The 20,198-nt window shown below is 35.8% G+C and overlaps 1 protein-coding gene across 2 annotated transcripts in view; it reads right to left on the reverse strand.

Annotated features, from left to right (window-relative positions):
- The window catches only part of LOC145675571 (ileal sodium/bile acid cotransporter-like), a 121,309-nt gene that overhangs the window by 69,822 nt on the left and 31,289 nt on the right, over nucleotides 1-20,198 (reverse strand). For both annotated transcript variants that reach the window (XM_081746090.1, XM_081746089.1), the window contains one exon: nucleotides 6,376-6,980. In XM_081746090.1, the coding sequence (XP_081602216.1) occupies nucleotides 6,376-6,972 (597 nt within the window). In that variant the 5' untranslated portion in view covers nucleotides 6,973-6,980. The remainder of the gene's footprint in view (nucleotides 1-6,375; nucleotides 6,981-20,198) is intronic.

A 20,198-nucleotide genomic window follows, 5' to 3' on the forward strand; every position in this document is an offset into this window, starting at 1 on the left:
TTTTGTTTTAACACTATTGAAATACTATTAAAAGATCATGCAGGGCGAAATTTGCCATTTCGTTCTGGGACACTGACCGTAACACTACATTTTAAACGCTCTCCGGCATCTTCTAAATAATAATAATAATAATAATAATAAAAAAAAAATGAGAGCAAGACGTGTTACTTATCATCGTGGGCGCGGAATACCATATTTTTCAGGACCTGTATATCAAAGGGGACATGGTATAGGTAGTTTCTTTAAAGGATTATTCCGTTTTGCTTTACCATTTCTTAAACAAGGTGCAAAAACTGTAGGACGTCAAGCATTACAAACCGGTATGCAAGTTGCGGGTGATGTATTAGAAAATCGACCATTTAAAGAATCGGTTCGTGCACGTGTAAAAGAAGCTGGTAATAGTTTAAAGACAAAAGCAATTAATAAAGTTGGACAGTTGCTAACTGGTAACGGCAAGAGACGGTCACGCAAGAGGAAAGCTCCTGCAATTGTAAAGTTTGGACCACCAACAAAACGTAAACATATACAGGACATCTTTTCATAATGGCGTTCCTAAATTCAAATAGTTTTGAATGTTGTACCAATGAATTTGATTTCTTTTCTATACCAATGACACAAACAGCTATTGAAGCAACTACAAATGCTGAATATCGTCCTATTTCTACATTAACCTCAGAAGGACCTATTGAATTTGTTATTCCGGGAGAAACAGGTGAATTTATTCATCCTGCATATCTATATCTTTATGTACGTTGTAAAATTACTAAAGCTGATGGTACAACTTTAGCTAACGATGATGTTGTCGCACCCGTAAATAATTTCTTACATTCTTTATTTAGTCAAATTGATATTTCGTTAAATGATAAATTAATTAGTTCTTCATCAGGATCTTATCCTTATCGTGCATACATTGAAACATTATTAAATTATTCTCATGATGCTTCTCAAACACATTTAGCATGTGCCATGTGGCATAAAGATACTGCAAAAAATTTTAATAAATTAGATAATACAAATGCTGGTTTTCAAAAACGTGCTAATAAGGTGAAAAATAGTAAATCTTTTGAAATGTATGGTCGTCTTCATACGGATATTGTAAGTTTAGATCGTATGCTTCCTAACAAAGTAAGTTTGCGTGTAAAACTACATCGTAGTAAAGATAATTTTTGCTTAATGTCTGCTGAAAATACAAGTTATAAAGTTGCACTTGAGGAAATTATTCTTCATGTACGACGTATTGATGTAGCTGCAGATTTAGCTATGCAATTAAATACACGAATGGGTTCGGAAACAGCCAAGTTACCTCTGACGAGAGTGGAAACAAGATCTTATACTATACCTGCACAAGTAAAGTCTTACAGCCTTGATAATCTTTTCCTGGGTAATGTTCCTAAAGGCCTGATTATTGGTTTCATCTCCAACACAGCCTTCAATGGGAAATCACATCTTAATCCCTTTGAATTTCGAAACTTTAACGTTAACAAACTGCAATTACAAGTCGGTTCAAAATCATTTCCTCCCAACCCCCTCACACCTGATTTTAATAATAATTTATACCTTCTAAGTTACTATACTTTGATTTCAGGTACTGGTATATATTATCAAAATTATTCACATACTGTTACTCTTGATGAGTATCCAAACGGATATGCTCTGTATGCATTTATTCTATCTCCAACAGTAACTTTAGACGATAACACGTGGGATGTAGTACGCGATTCCCCTGTAAATTTAAAAGTATCATTTTCAGAAACTTTAACTGAACCTGTTACATGCATTGTGTACGCACAATTCGATTCTTTAGCACAAATAGACAAAGACAGAAATATTTATACTGATAACACCTTCTAATTTATTTAGTTGAGTACAATGCGGGTTGTTGTTCACTTCTCGGCGTATCATGATAACGAAGATGAGTTTATTATAAAAGAGCTAGCCATTGTAAATCCTGACGTTCCCTTTTTTCAAAATTGGGTTTTTAAACCACCATTTCCTTTAAATAACTTATCTGAGCCAATCATAAGCACAAACAAATATCTAGGTGAGAATGTGTATGGCATTACCTGGCACGAAGGGGATGTAGAATATTCACATCTTAAGGAAATTCTTCAAACATATTGTTCAAATACTACAACCATATACACATACGGAATAAATAGAAAGTGTTTTCTTCAAGAAATTCTTCAAAGAGAAGTTACAAATTTGGAAGAAATAAACTGTCCAAAGTATACTGCATTAAGTTTTCACGTTCATCGGTGTGCACATAATAAGCATCGTTTCGGACAATATAGATGTACTGTTCATGAAGCATTACTGTATAGTGAATATGTGAAAGTGTATGATTATGTGTTACATGTAAATAACAGTGATAATTACATACCTACTACAATTAAAAATAATCTTTATCATGTATAGTGATGAATTATTAAAAGTGTTACTAACTGATAAAGTGACTGGTGCAAGTGTTACTGGAATTTACCCTATTGACAAACTTCCTGTAACGGTAAAACCTCCTGCGGCACTTGTGATTAATCTTGATACATCTGATTCTGCTGGTTCCCACTGGGTTGCAGTGTACATCAATAAGAAAAAACATGGATACTACTTTGATAGTCTTGCTATGGACATTCCCAAGGAAATAAAAAACTTTTTGTCGAAAAATACTAAAATGTACTTTACAAATATTCAACAATATCAACATGATAATTCTGTGTTATGTGGTTATTTTGTCTTATATTTTCTGCATCATATTATTCGCACTCAATCATTTGAAAAGTGTTTAAAATTGTTTAACAAGAAAATTTTGAAAAAGAATGATGCTATTGTTTATAAACATGTAAACAAATTTTTAAAAAGAAAACACAAATAATTTTTTTTTTAATTTTTTTTTATTTATTTTTTTTAAATTTACATTTTTAATTTACAATAAATTTTTTAAACTTACACCCATGCATTTTATTTACAATTCCTCATTACAATCTTGATAATGCATTAGTTAATGCTGTTGATCTTTCATATTTCCACCAATAATTCAACTGTTGTGCATTACGATATGCACATCCTGATTTCTTTACAATACTTGTGTGAAAAGAACAATATTCATTAAATGTATTTCCACATAATTCATTTAATGAAGGACAATGTTTTGTTTCTAAATCAATGACATTATCTAATGCAAATATTCTTTTAATCCAAAGAGATTTCTCTAAACCTTTACAATAAAAGGTTGAATTCTTTGCGCATAATTGATATACAAGGTTTCGTATGCATGATACAGTATATCCAGTTTTGCTATCCCATTTCAATCCATGCAAATTTAATGTTAACCAGTCAATTTGTTTTTGACATCCTAGTGATAATAAATTATATTCAACTGGTGATTTTACCAAGCAATGGAAATTTACTGTATCATCGCATGCAGTTAAACAAAACTCACGAATAATAAATTCGTTATCAGACATTTTAAAACCTTGAATATCAATAATATACTGATTTACACATGGTGAAATTTCATTTGTATGAAAAATAAAAAACGGAATTATCTGTCCAACAAATTCTGTATTTTGTAAAAGATCACAAGTTTTTTGCATAAAGCATCGAAATGAGATTTCACTATGTTCTTGTTCAAACACTTCAAAGAGTTCACTAAGAGTTTTGTCAAGAGATAAATACTTCACTGCAAATGATCCAGTATTATGAAAATGTCTACATTCATGAGGAAGATGTAACTTGCATTCCACGCATTCCATTGGATTATTGTTGTGTAAGTATACTTTTATAGTTTTTAATACACAGTTTACATTAATGTTTTCACCATTACATAACACACATGAGACACTAGCACTATTCGAATACATTTTTTCAATCTGAAATATTCGCTTTCCGTTTGTCTTTTCTTATGAAGATCTCTAGTAATTCCGGTAAATAGTCTGTATCACTTAATAATTCCACATAGGCGTCATAAAATTTTTCTCTTGTTAATAGTCCGATAATATGCGTGTTTGCGTACAAATAAAACACATCATCTTCAACACTAGGACTTGCTATAATACTCCAAGCACGGATTTCCAATAATTCTGGACGCGTCGTCATACAATCATGATCAAAATCATGATTAGATCCTGTCGTACATCCCTCACATATTAGTGTTTCATTAAAATTCCATTTTTCAATAGCCTTCTTTATACATTCGCGATCCACTTTTTCACTATTACAACAACAATCTAAAGCCCAAAATCGTGATGTTCTTGATAATACAATTGGTGATGATGGCGGTGTTGATGAAACTGTTAGCGCTGGTGAATCTAATGCATCAAAATCAAATTCTTCATCTGACGATGATTCGTATATTTCTGTTTCAGCATCAGATATTGCTTCAATATTGCTATTGCAAAGATCCTTCTTCTCATACGACTGCATGATGTATCTTTATATATTTTGTCTCTTATAACCTGTATTTAAAGTATTTTCATACCCGCAAGGTAATCACGTGTTCGGCATTCCCAACATTAAAGTTATTTTTATTAGTTTGTCCCCAATTTGTGATGATTATCTCCCACGTTTGCAATCTTCCTTTTGTTCACCTACCGTGGCGCCAAAGTTATTTCTATCAGTCTGGCGGTATTCTGTAATGGTTACCAAACGTGTCAATGGTCTTCCTTTGTATTAAAATTCCAGTTTTAGCAATCACACATCATCACTCTTACCCAACCGGTTTTCCAAAAGCGCGCGAAAAGTTCAGTTCATGTCTTAAGTTCATCAGCAACAGACGTACGGAAACCACGCTCTGTATATGTACCATCATAGTGTATCATACCGTGCACGAAGTTTTACCACGTTCACAACATAGTTGCTTTTAGGAGTATGCTCTGGCATACGAACCATTAAAAATAAAAAGCGAAAGAATGAAAAAGATACGATCCAACAAATTGAAAAGTCACGTATGAATAAATATTTCCCTCCCATCATACAGTATTCAGCTCCAATAATAAGGGTCCCGGGTTCAATCCCAGTGCGTATCACACATTATAAGTGTTCTTACCTTCTAATAAAATGGTTTCCTCCCACTTTATGAGATTTCATAAAAATCAAACCGTTAAATGTATATTGTACGTGTAATCTTTTATTCTCTCAAAATGACGTATCAACAGATTTAATTCAATTTTCCATTATTATTTTTAAAAATAGCCAGTATAGAAAGACACGCATACAAACTCAAAAAAGACCTTTCCATGTCATCACAACTAAAAACAGAAATATAACAACTTTCCAATACACGTAAACAGGTCAACAAACCCTAATGACCTAACCCAACCCGATGCCAACACAGCATAGTACTTTCTATATTAATTATAGTACCTAACGGTACCTGTAGAATACTTTGTCTGCTTCTACTACGGGATTGTGGTATTGCCTGGTAACTACAGATGTTCTATAGCAACGAGATTACGGTATTGCCTGATAACTACAGAAGTTCTATAGTAATGGGATTATGGTATTGTCTGATAAATTTCAGAAGGCTATCGAACAAAATGTTGAAAATGTGATTTCATAATATTGTTTTCAAATCACAATAAATGAATTCTCAATTTTGACTACAAAAAGCAGAACCCTTTTTAGGTAACCTGATATATAAATGCTCCTCAATATCTTTTACCCTTTTGGCTGTGATACTTGTTGACAGATGGACGAACGGACACAGTTGCTCTACAAGACCTGCCATTAATGAAGATAAGATTATTTTTTTTTAATCCCAAACTAATTTAATGCTGAAAAAGATCGAAAACAATCCAAGTATCACAACGTAATATAATACCGGTATATTGGATTAACGAAGAAGTTGGTCAAGTGCTACATATGGAGTACATATGGAGTGCTACATTGGGCTATGTTGTTCAGAGACTTGGACATTGCGGAAGTTAGAGAAGAAATATTTAGAGCTTCGAAGTGTGTTGTTGGAGGAAAATGGAAAAGATAAAATGTACAGAGAGAGCAACAAAAGACGACGTTTTAAAACGGATAGGAGAGAAAAGGACACTTTAATCCAGCATCCTTCGTAGAAAGGCCAATTGGATTGGACATATCTTGCGAAGAAATTGTCTTCTTCATACCGCCATAGAAGAAACGATGGAAGGAAATCGAGGAATAGAAACAACAAGAACAAAACTGATCAACGATTTGAAGAATATAATAAAATATTGGGAATTAAAAAAGGAAGCTGAAGATCGAGAAATATCCGCGTTACCAAAAGGCAAAATACTTAATAATAACAATAATATAGCACTGATATTTAGAATATATTATCCTACCTTGCCCTAATTACTGTAAAATCTGAATACTATGTCTTATCTCTAGAATAGTAAATTTACAACTTACCAGAGGCATGAAAACACATTGGCTGATAAATCCAATGACTGGCCCGATGGGTCTACGGATTGTCTTCTTCAAAATCTCCCAGTCTAACGCACAGCCCATATTGATGTAAATGATAGAAGCGAGAATAGCAACACTATAATTAAATATTTTATCAATTGTCTTTTTCTCGCGGATTACTTTAACTTTCACTTCACCACTCTCTTTTACCAATTTTTGCTGTTTATCAAAGAGCCGTAGCTTCACAGATGCATAGCCTAAGAAATTACCAGTGACATTGAAGGCTGATGACCATAGTCCGTCTCCAAACGGCTCCGTACGAAGAATATACGTCCGATGATCAGGGATAGATGCCACTATTTCTTTATCACTCACAACTTTCGCTACACAATTTTCGATTTCATCGTCGGTTAAGTCGCTGGTGTTGAAGTTGACTGTAGCCGTGTTTCCTTCTACCAAGCGAGCTACTTCTTCAGGACTGAATGTGACATTCCAAGTGGATGCAGCAGCTGCAGAAATCACTCCACACGACAACATCCATAGTGGGCCCAAAATTAAGGCGTACAGCAGAAGTAAATGGAAAGGCCAAAGCGGGCACATGGTCAAATCTGGAAAAGACAAAGCATTGGTATTTAGAATACTCAGTATGTAAAATACTCTTTTTTCACTTATGCCAATATACCATAGATTTATACACGACTGAATATAAACAGAGTTTTAGTCCAAAATTCAATTGTGAAATGTTAAGGAGTGGCTTAAATTCGCAACTTTAAAAATTGGGGGGCGCGCGGTGGCTCAGTGGTAGAGCGTTCACCTCTGGTGCTTGGGGTCCCGGGTTCGATCCCAGCCCCCCCCCCCAAGTGAACTTTGTGGGACAAACACCGTGTGCGTGGGTTTCCTCGGGGTTCTCCCGTTTCCTCACACTTTCTTCATTCCACCATTTCATTCATTACTCATCATCACCATCTCCTTTAGCCTAACCGGCATAATAGTGGGACGTAAAACAGATTTTATTTCATTAATTTCATTTAAAAATTGGCTTTTGCGATGTTTGGTCGTAATGAATCAATCTTTTTCAGTGTTTGGCATACTAACTGTGAAATTTAAAATCTTACGAAACACCTAAAAATAAAATTATGTAAATTGTGAGAACGCTGTAATTAGAACTACCAAAAATGATTCCTGTAAAGTTATACCACAACAGGAAAGCAACAATCACTTTTAAAATTTCTTTGAAATATGCCATTTTAAGCATATAGCAATCTATATCCATGTTTTTCGTATCTCCGGAACAATTTAGGATATACGAGGGTCATCAGAAAATAAAGACCGTTTAGTTTTAGAAAATAAAAAAATATTTATTCGAAAAACCAATTCTTTTACTTACCTGAAGCTTCTTTCACTTGTCTACATAAACATCACCTTCATTTAAACATTTGTCAAATTTGTTCACGAGCTTCAGAATTCCAATTCATTACGTCAGCTGGTCACTGCATTCTCCAACTTTTCATCACTTCCAAAACTTTTACCGTCCAGGAACTCTTTCTCCTTAGCAAAAAGGTGGAAATCGCTAGGAGCAAGGTCTGGAAATGCACGAGCGGGCTTTTATTTAAATGCACTGACCATCTGGCTTAATGAATTAGCGGCAGAAGAGTATAACATAGGAATTCTGAAGTTTGTGAATAGACACGACAAATGCTTAAATAAAGGTAATTATTATGTACAGAAGTGTGTAGATTATGCAGAAAGTGATTATGTAGAGTGTGTAGTAACAGATGTTTTTTTTTTCCACTAAATATTATGATTTTCATTTTGTAAAACTAAACTATCTTTATTTTGTAGATGACCCTCGTATTATTCCAAACGACATTTAAATCTTTACGTCTTTTGAAAATCATCTGAGGGATGTGATGTGCCATTTATCTAAGCACTTTTCTTTTTTCAAAGTACAACATAATCACAGTATTCGACACTAAGATATTTTGGACTATGCGCGTTTACGCTACCCATCTCACTTGGATTATTAGGTGTTGCACAGGCTTCCAAAATTCGGATACTTGTTGATATTGTAGCGTCTTTATTTTGTAACACTGAATAATAAATGTTGGATTGACAACACTGTTAATTCGTTGATACTGCACTGTGAAATTATTTTCCTTTGTTGATATTTACTTCGTAGAAAACTCATAATTTATTTCATAAACAAACACTGTCGATTATCAAGTAATGTTCCTACTCTATAAGGATATAGTGGTTGAAATCGGAAGTGATTACATCTACAATAAGTACTGCCATCTACATTTTCAGTAAAAATCACGGATGTTATAAATAGAAAATCTGCCCATATGTATCTTCATCCTATTAAATCGATGGAACCCCCCCCCCCCCAAAAAAAAAAAACGTGCATCGGCACGACTGATTGGCTACTCTCGTTTCTGCCATCGTCTGATTGACTACTTTCGTTTCCGCCATGATTGTTGGCTCAAAACATTGCGATCCTATTGGGCGGAGTGGGCAGAGTAGGGGTGGCGAAACTGTGACGAATGGCTTCAAGATTTTGTCGTAAGGGCAGATCCTCTATTTTATAAGATCCTTGGTAAAAATTATATAAATTTGATCGTTATTACAAGAAAAGTGTAGTACGTATGAAGTATAACACCAAATCTTTATACATTAGGGTCTATAGTTTTATTAAGAAAGTGTACAAACGTATGTTGAATTATGTGGTTTGGGGAAGGCGGACCAGGTACATATCCCGTGTGGGTGCGCCAGGGAAAGGGACTTGGGAATCAGAAAGCATTTCCAGGTGCGTCAGTGATCCTTGTGCCCCGTTCAGTCAACCTCTATTTCATGTACGAGTATCACCGAAGTTTACTACTGTCTGGCTCAAATTTCTTGACGTTTAAGGCGTGCCCTCTTTTTCCCAACACCCAATGAAAGTTACGCAAGGTCCTTTAATAGTCGATGCTTTGGAGAAACATTATTTGCACTTAGAACTATCTTTGTTCATAGAATGTTAGTATATATTTAGGGGAAAAGAAAATCGTTTCTAAATAATTAGGGGAGAAAACCATTATTCTACGTACAGTGGATCATTATTTTATTTTAAGTGTGTTTCTTCATATACAAGTCAATCTAAATCAGTGTTTATTCTTTCACCTTCTTATTTTGAAGCGTTTACTTCGTTCTTCCGTCTGCGTTTCACGTTATACTTGTACTCGAAAGGAAATAAAATCTGACAACGTCGCTCTTACATGCCATTGACTTTCGCCAAACGTCCAGAGGTTTGAGCCGGACAATAGTTGGTAAAATTCTAAAGCTTAATACCAATGATTTCGTGTTGTAGGAGAAAATTGTTTCGGATGTATAATAATGTATGTGAGTGATAATAGTTGCTGTTATAATTGTCGCAATAAATGTAGATATTGGAATAAGTCTATCATGCGACTACAGTTGCATTTTTAACATATACGTTGGCAACACTACCTCCAATCAAGTAGGAAATAAAAGATGTCTGCTGGGCAGGTTCACACGAGATCTCAAGTGTAATATTTCCGCCTTCAGGAGAGGAAAGCGGTGCAGGTAAACAAGTACCGTGTCACAGTGTACATCATACGAAGGAGTTTGATTGAAAGTTATTTAGTTTCGTTTGAGCGTTGTATTCCACGGACATATTACTATTTTGTTTTCTGAGCATCACATTAACCCGCTAATCTAAACAGCACAGCGGGTGGTCTATCAAGCAAGGATAATATCCATAATTACTTCCGTAAGAACAAGTATATAGGCACTGTTATATAGATAAAGGTAAAACGTAAATACTACGATATTCAGTGCCATAAAGACATACGTTCTTTACCTATCTAGTATTGGTAATATTAAATGACTTGGTTTTAGTTTAGCGTCCCTTTCAGCAGCGAGGCTATATGAGACGTGCACCTACTGATTAACGTGGAATCCGAACCACATGAGGAATATTAAAGTCTCTTGATTAAATAAATTTTCTGACACCAAAGTATGAGTCGAAATATGAATTTAATAATTTTTCAGTGTACATTAAGGAAAAGTAAAGTGTTTGGTGTAATGTACGAAAGGAACATATTATCTCATTGATCTGCGATTTACACGGCTTCCCTCTTCTATAACGGTTCGTCCTCGTATAGCGATGAGACTCGACGTGAAGTCCACTGAAATCACTGTTTCCAGGAGAACTTACACATTAGATAGACGGAAATAGGACAGGTTGAGTTCAGAATTAGCGTTACTGCCTGACTCTGAAAGGTTTGTGGTGTTGGTCTACTAGCATTCGGTCTACTACAGACCGAATGTCTGAAAGTAGGAAGTTTTTAGCAGATGCGCATTCAGAATTTTTTGTTGGGAGGGGTCCACATTTTTTGTGGAGGAGGGGGATGCAATACGTGAATGTCATATTAATACTGTCTTATTCTGCAGCCGAAAAGATAAGTGATTTGTAATTTACCAAGCGAAGTAGTTCAAGTGGTAGAGCGTTGGCTTCGCTTTCGGAAGGTCGTGGGTTCGAATCCCGCTGCCGACCATCCTGACTGAGGTTTTCCAGGGTTTCCCTCAGTCCTACCAGGCAAATGCCGGGATGGTACCTACTAAACAGGCCCTGGCCGATACCCTCCCAAATCCTTTCCATTGTTATTGTTGTTGTTAGATATCCAGTGTAAAGTGGCCTCTGAGGTGTATCTGGTGATTGTTAAATAAATAAATAAATAAAAATAAAATTACTGCCATCTATATTCTCAGAAAATGTGATAGAACTAGATTATTTTTATAAGAAAATGTAAAGTATAGATGAGATTTAACATAAAATCTTTAGGCTACATCAATCATTTCTCTGTTGTTATGTTATAACACGAAAGTGTAAAAATGTTGGTCGAGTTACTACGAAGTTTTAGTGTGTCTGGACCTCCGTCTATATACCACGAAAGAGACGGTACTAAAAACCTGGAAAAGTAGTGGTGCTTCAGATCTGAAGTCTCGAAGTGTCCAGAAAAATATCAGTTTGAGACCAATACAATAAAACGACCACCGGCATTATGTAACTAGGAAGTTATTACAGTTTGTTGCAATCTGATACATGTATTACATGACGTAGAGGTTATACAATGGACAAAAACAACGTAACTCACATTTGTAGGCATAAGGCTATTCTCTTCCTGCTTGTGTGACTGATCTGACCAGTAGATAGAAAAACAAAAACAAATACACAAGAGAGAAATAAACATGAAAGATTTTGATTAAGAACATTAAAATTATAAAATACCAATTTCCATCTTCTAATTTCTAAGATGGCGTTTCTACAAAATATAAAGCAGGTTTGGTAAACCAAACTGTACAAAAATTACTGTTGGAACTTTAATTCGTATCTAACAACTTTTCAGTTTCAATGGAGCGGTAAGGGCAGAGGTATAATCTTAGGTACTGTGGATCTAGCCTGGGGCCGGGGGGCCTAGGGTTCCCCATTTTTTCAGTGACACAAATAACACTGCTCTGCATTAAAAAAAAAAAGTTTCCATGATTTTGGTTTGAGTGGTGTTTTCTTATAATTTTGAGGTGCTGATTACGAATATAACATCAATTTCCCCCCATCATGTCACGTTTTCCTGGAAATGGGGAGGTATGTTTATATCAATATGTACAAACTACATTACAATATAGAATACATAATATATATTTTTATGTACACTCATATCCAAAATGATTGTCGCATATCTATAACTGTCTTCTTGTAAGAATATAATTTGATAATTATTTTGAAAGGTACTTTTAATACTGATACTATGTGTATAATCGGGAAATGTATATTTGTGGTAAATTTCATAGGAAAAGAATTATAAATACGAAAAAATCTGATTACATATTTGAAATCAGTGTAAAAATCCAGTTCAGAAAATGTTATTTGCTTGAAAACATCAGAATGCATGCAGAGCAGTAATTCAGGGGTATAGAAGCAAAATCTGCTAAATTCATTTTTCAATTTTGTCAGGAGACGAAACAAAAGTAACTCCCTTATGTTTTAGAATTGTTGATTATTTTTTTTTAAGTGGTCACTACTTAATGCAGATGAGTGAAATCTACCACTAAAGAAAATCAATTGTTCAACAATTCTGAAACATAAGGAAGTCACTTTTGTTTCGTCTCCTGACAAAATTGAAAAATGAATTTAGCAGGTTTTGCTTCTATACTCCTGAATTGAAATATTATTTATATATTTTTGAAACGTTATAATAAGCATTACCTTCTATTCTTTTTTTTTTTTTTTTAATTTATGAAACATTATACATTCCTAGTTTCTGTTACCGAAGTGCGTAAACACATTTCAAATTAAAATGATTTGCGTAAATTCATGATATACTTATCATAGTCTAGGTTCTGGCTGGCCCTTCAGTATTTACCCTCTAGATCCGCCACTGATCTTAGGACGCTGAATTCATATACAGTGAAACCATTTTCAAAAGACATCTCTCAATAACTTACACCACCATAATACGGATATATAATATATTTGTACCGGCAAAAGTAAACGTCTTATTATGAGACAAACTTATCTTTTACGGACATGGACGGTCTTCTCTTCTTCCCCAACGTTTTCATGACCATAAACATGAATTATTCTCAATTCATATGTATTTAACATGACAATACTTTCAACAATTCGAAAAAAAATTTGCAAAAAGAGACAAAACGCATGCACTAGTACACAAAATGTATTTGTCATAAGTGGTCTGGTGAGCCGCCACACAGACCATAAACAAACTTTACATGGGGGTTGACATATACTTAAAAATATTATTACTATATACCCCCTACGTACAGTACATTTTGTAGTACCTTCCCATATCAACACATCATTTAGCGATTTTATTTTATTTTATTTTATTTATTTATTTCTTTTTACACAGTGAGATTTCCCGCTAGCCCCGAAAGTTCGAAGACTGACTATAGTATTTCGGTGTTACTCTATAAAAGGGTTTCTCAACCTGGGTTCGCGCAGATAAGCGGAAGAGAGAAATATAATTAGAATATAATACACAAAAAATTAATATTATTTTAAATTTTGTTCTGATAGGCATATTTTTAAACATATTCTATAAAAATATGTCACACAAAATAGGTCTCCTAAACATTTTCAACAGGTGCAGAGTTGTTTAAAAATCAATTTAAACGAAAGAGGTACGATATGAAATAAATTAGAACTATAGCCTATATTGAAATACCAGAAAAATACAAATGCAACAAAACCTGCATATTGAAATACAATTGAAATTGAAAACTAATTAGATACCCGAGCATGGTCTGATTTCACTAGAGCAGCAATGTCCGATTCAATCTTCGTGACGCACATTAAGTCATTTAAAATACTTAAATTTTTAACAACTGTTCAAGTTTTTTAAAACCAAAATTAGAAATTATTTTTTTTTTATCACATGACCCAAAATTAAGCTAGTTATGATGTTTTAAAATTCTCAAATGGCCTCCATTTTGAAACAGTATGACCGATCGGATTCAATATTATTAATATGAATGAGCTGACCAAATTTGGTTTTAATCCATTCGCTTTTAGGAAATTTACCGTATCAATTATATACAAGAAATGGATTCAACTATTATAGAAATAGTTGGATATCGTGAGATTTCAGCAATAGGTATATTAAAAATCCCACACAAGATAACTACAAACCAGAAACTATAAGAGGGTCGCTGCCGAGAGGATGTGATAAAATAGGGGTCGCAATAGGAATTAAGTTGAAAACCACTGTTGTGAGGTATGAGAAACGGGTTTTCATGTTTGTATGTGTTTTTTGTACAATAAAACATTGCTTTTATGCTGAAATATATTTTTTCGCGTGCCTTTTTCAGATTATCCTCGGGTCCCTGCCACCCAATTCTCCGGATAATCGGGGCCGTAGTGCGAAGTGGCAGAAAGACTAGACTAAACATAATTCGATCCAATTCGACCTACTCAATAGTAGCTTGATAAGATAGTAACAATATTCATCTAGAGATTTAATTTCTTTTAAAACACACGCAAATATTACGAAATGATTTTGATTCTTCGACAAACATCAGTGATGCGGAGTAGCTTCACAACCGCTTCAAAACTGCGTAACGTAATTAGCACTTGCCTCAGTTCTTGCGAAATGAAAATTAGCGAAATTGCTTCAGCAATCCCCTTGCGTACACAGAACGGTGAGTAGTAAAAAAGTAACGTTCCCATGGGGACAGTTTAAAGTTACACAATACACGCTCTAATTGCCAAACACGCAATCCGAGCTTTGTTGGTAATTCTAGGATACAGGACGCTGGAAACTAAGATTTTAAATTAAACGGAAGGTAGTATGTTTACAAAGCTAAAGTAATACATTATATTGTTTTCAGGTAACGCCGCCACTATGTTTTCAGAAACTCAAAGCGTGCTTCAGAAAAAAAAATATTACAAACTAATATATTGTCTGATATCTATTTTCAATATCACTCTTTCAACCTGAAATAAGACTTGACTTTGAATTTAACGTCCTGTGCAGCAGCAAGGCTATGTGAGACGTGGACCTACAAATTAACGTAGAATCCGAATCATATGAGCTCACGCTGGGAATCGTTCTTCGGTCTCCCACGTCAGAGGTGCATATGCTAACCGCTTAGCCACGAAGGAGCTCACTTCAAATAAGAATCTAGCTTCTTGATGCTGATACTATAAGAAATAAGGTCCCTTTTACTTACAGACAAGATGTTAGGCAAAATGCCCATTTCATTTGCTTTTGAGTTTAGCGTCTCGTTTGGCAGCGAGGCTATATTAGACGTGGACCTACTGATTAACGTGCAATCAGAACCATATGAACTCCCGCTGGGAATCGAAGACTGTTTCTTAATGTTACAGATATGATAAAAATGGATGAACGTGCCGAAGTTTATTCGGGGAATTTTTACTACTGTTATTAAAATTATTCGAATGTTTGCTTTCAATATTCGAACAATTCTTTGAATAATGGTTACTTTTCGAATTTTCGAAGAATCCATAATTCGAATATTCAAATTGTAACAACGCTAATCTCTACTTCAATTAAAGAACACTTTGTTTTGCCTATTTCGTTCTATATTGCTTCAATGCCTTGTTTGCATTTGCTTCAAAATCAGGTTTCAGAGGAAGTGGTGACAGTGGGAGAGCGCTCACCTCCGGTACGTGAGGTCCCTGGTTCAAACGCTCCTCACACTATGTGGGTTTTGAAGTGTACAAGGACCATGTGCGTGAGCTTTTATCGGAGTTCTACCGTTCCCTTCTACTATCTTCATTTAGCTATTCCATTATTATTATAATTGTTTTTTTCCAGCATCGGAGCATATACGTGGGACGTAAGCAAACTAAATTACGTTTCATTCGGATAACTACGTAGATATTTTGTTCTAATAAAGTTTCTCTCAATTCTAAACTTAGGGTCGAGTTTACGAGTCAAAACAATGGACCCGATTTCAGAAATTTATTCTGTGAAATCTGATAAACGTATGTTATTTTAAGACATGCGCTTCGAAAGGTTAACTTTCAAAGTTTAGTTTCCACTAGTGTTCTCAACCCGTGACCCGAATTGACTGACCCGACCCGACCCGTGATCCGATCCGATTGACCTGACTCGACAACCCGACCCGTTTGAGAGCACTAGTTTCCACGTAGTGTTTCTAGTTTCTACCACTAAGAGTCAGCAGCGAGGAGTTAAAAATGGCGTTGACTGGACAACATGCTACAAAAGGTCAGGAGATAAGAAAACTTTGACAGGTTATCTTTCTTACTACATGTCTCACAATAACATGTTTCTTTGATTTCAAAGAATAATTTTCTCAAATAGGGTCCATCATTAGGGCTTATCTTGTTTATGGAGAGAAATGTGAACGAGTTATTGTGGCTAATAAGGGCTCATATTCAAACATACTGGTTAGGCCAACAAAGAAATACGGAGCAGAAACATGGCCAATAAAGAAAGCAGGGGAAAGAGATTGATGATAATGTTACGCTGAGTGGGATAACAAGAAGAGACATCATGAGAAATTAAAGAGTAAGGGGAACAGCCCAAGTTATACACTAAGAACATTCAACAAAGAAAGACTGAGAAGAAAAGACAACTATGTGATCAGAAAAGTTATGGCGAAGGAATAGGAGACTAGGATTTGGAATTAGATTTCTGAATTTTCGGCATCTGTGGCCAATTAGCGCGTCAGATATGAGGGACGACGTCCCTTGGTGATCAAACTATCCGAGGAAAGGGAAGGAAGGAAGGAAGCGGCTGGAACTTGATTGTTAGGTACCATTTCGGCATTCACTGGCTGTGAATGAGGAAAACCCAGGATGGCTGGCCTGAAAAGGCTTTTACACTTTTTCAACAGAGTGTCCCCACCGGAATCGAACCCGGGACTGCTCGCACCAAAGACGAAAGCGATGAAAACGAAGAGAGGAAAAGGGAACCCAAGAAGAAACTAGATGGATATGGTTAAGAAGGACTTCAGAGAAAAGCTCTAACAGGGGAAGAATTCTGAGACAAAGCTATACTTTGGAGAAGACTCGTTAATTTTCAATTTAATGTCTCTTTCAGCAGCGAGGCTATATAATACGTGGACCTACAGCTTAACGTGGAATCCGAAGCTTCCTCCGGAAATCAAACCAGGTCTCTTATCCCACAGTTGCATATGCTAACTAGGGATGGCCAGAACCGGTTCCTGGTGGAACCGATTTTCGGGTCTGAACGGATCCGGTTCTAGAAGATCCGGTTCCGGAACCGGATTTTCGGATCCAGGTCTGGAACCGGATGTTCCGTTGGAACCGAAACTTTGTGACCAATCCCCACGCTAAACCCGAGCTGCTGGCAGACTGTGAACAGTGTGCTAGATGAAATGGTGGAAGCGACAGGCAGGCGCCCAGGCGGCGGCCGCTTGTCTCACTTGGCTAAATAAACTGGGTAACTGGCAAACTCATTGGCTAAACAGGCAAACTGGCCAACTCATTTGGCTAAACACCCACTGGTGGACCAATTTTTTTTTTTTTTTCTGGAGGCAAAAGCAAGTCTGGGCGAGGAGGGCACAAGCGCATGGTCCTCTTTGCAGTGTTTTGAAGATGAACTTTGTGCCTCCTTTATGGGTCTTTGGGGGCTTTCAGATCCAGGTCTGGAACCGGTTCCTAAGATCCGGTTCTAGAACCGGGTTTTCGGATCCAGGTGGCCATCCCTAATGCTAACCGCTTAGCGACGAGGAAGCTCGAAGACTCATTAGAAACGTCGACCTTATGTAAATGGGAAAAGATGAAGAACTCAAGTAGAGACTGCTTGCCACTCAGCCACCATGTCTCAAAAACAAATTGTTCTTAATCTTATTTATAAAATAAAAACATACCTCCTTTGTTAGTAAGGCCAATATGCAAACTTCAAAACGTGTAAGAGTTACAGGTCGCATAAACACCTAGGCGAAAATTTTTGTATATTCTAAATATTTATAAACGCAAGACGCCACAGTCTGTCAGTCACGCTGATTTATAGTCAAGCAAGTAGTCGTCGCTAGCTGCAATGTCTCTACCTGACGTCAAGAGCCTACATTAGCGTGTAGCCATTCTGTAAACGAACCGAAGCTTAGGAGCAACAACTAGTATATTCGAAGATTTAAAATAATAATAATAATAATAATAATAATAATAATAATAATAATAATAATAATAATAATAAATATCTTCTTTACTATCGTTGACTTATGAAATAAGATTTTTCTACGCTACTTCCTTCTTTTAACGTGTGTCATGATACAGGAAGTAGCATGTCCCTGAAAACCAGTCATCTCAATACCTTGGACATAATCCAGAAGCATTCCTGACATCTCAACTTCAGCGTTTGTTTAAGGAGCTTATCAATCTGATTGTTACGTCTTAAAAATGTCCAAGGATGTTGAAAAAACAATGTAGTGCGAAAAACAAAAATTCTAATAAAATAGTTTGGTCAAATAAATCAGCTGTGATTACAGTCCGCTAAAGTATAGTTGGCTCTTAGTTGAATGACGGGAGATCAGTACATTACTCTGACTTGCCATTATTGCCGATTTCCTAGACAGAAATTAATCACATCTCCTTTGAATATCCTACAAATTATGTAACCAAAAATACTTATACATGTACACGGGTTGCATATTTTTCTAGGCATATGCTTATTGACTGACCAATTCGCATATTAAAAAATCAAACATCAATCGTAATAGATTATGACTGACGTTTTGTCACCGCTGTATCATTCTGTTGAAGTTTAATTAAAACAAAATGAGTATCCTCGGTACCAGAGACAATTTGCAATATAGTTAAATATTTCCATACAGACTGAACAGATAATAATACTAGTTTAACAGTAAAACTACATACAGAATATCAAACTATTGGTCTTGAATGTGAAAAGGGAAATATAGTTCAGAGATTACAGCTTATAAACGATTTTTTTTTTCATATCGAAGTATTAGGAGAGTACTGGACAAAGAAAATACTCTTAAAAAGAAAAATGATTCTTGCCTCTAAGTTTCCGTTCTCTCCACTTATTTTTCTCTTTTAAACAAGTAGCAATTTCGTGAAGTACACCTCGTGAAGGAGTTTGGTTTGTATCGCGTGATATTCTCTCAATATCGGAACCGGAAATGATAGTATATTTATATCATTTCCAGTTTTAGGGGAGAGATTAGAGTGGAGATGGAATATATCCTTCCGACGTTTATTATCGATTGAGCTTATCGAAACCCGCTTTTCGCATTATATTCGTTTTGAATCTAAAGTGATGACAGCTAAAACCGAAGACAAGACGGTACCGATTCTTAGGACGCCAAATTGACTTAAAAAAAAAAAAAAATCCTGTTTGCTATCCGTTATTGTTTTTGGTCTGTGTAGGTCAATATTGAAACCGGCAGCTGTACTGGGTTTCTATTACTCGGTTTTAATGCAATACAATGCAATATTTCAGTTTAACGTCCCACGATTATGCTCTTTAGGCTAAGGGAGACAATGATTAAGGCAAGTGAATGATGATGAAAGAATTGGTGGAATGAGAAAGTGGGAGGAAACTGGAGTACCCCAAGAAACCCACAGACACGATGTTGTTCACCAGAAATACAACTGGCCGGGGATCGAACAAGGGACCCCATGCACTCGAGATAAGCATTCTACCACTGAGCTACCGTACTCACACTTTGAGTTTCAGTAGAGAGTTACAGATGGAGATGATATGCATTCTTAGAACGCGTCAGTTACCGCAGAAAACGACTTCTCGCTTTTCTTTGCTCTATAGTGATCAACGTTAAAAACGAAAATTGTTGCGTCTACACCAAGGATGTTATAAAATAGAGGATCTGCCCTTACAACAAAATCTTGAAGCCATACGTCACAGTTTCGCCACCTCTACTCTGCCCACTCCACCCAATAGGATTTCAATGTTTTGAGCCAACAATCATGGCGGAAACGAAAGTAGCCAATCAGACGATGGCAGAAACGAGAGTAGCGAATCAGACGTGCCGATGCTCGGTTGTTTTTTGGCTTCATCGGTTTAATAGGATGAAAATACATATAGGCAGATCCTCTATTTATAACATTCTTGGTCTACACTCTGGCCAAAAACTGACGGTAACCTGTCAAGTAGTTCTTGAGACTTTTAGAATATCTCTTGGACGCGCGCGCACACACACATACACACATACACACAAAAAAACTTAAAAACCAATCAAAAGAACAGTCTATCAGGGTTACCCATGGACTTTTCAAATAGATTTACCGTGACAATTCCAGGTTTTACAGACAAGAT

The sequence above is a fragment of the Thermobia domestica genome, chromosome 18, assembly GCF_964235325.1.
Source record: "Thermobia domestica chromosome 18, izTheDome1.hap1.1, whole genome shotgun sequence".
Lineage (NCBI taxonomy): Eukaryota > Metazoa > Arthropoda > Insecta > Zygentoma > Lepismatidae > Thermobia > Thermobia domestica.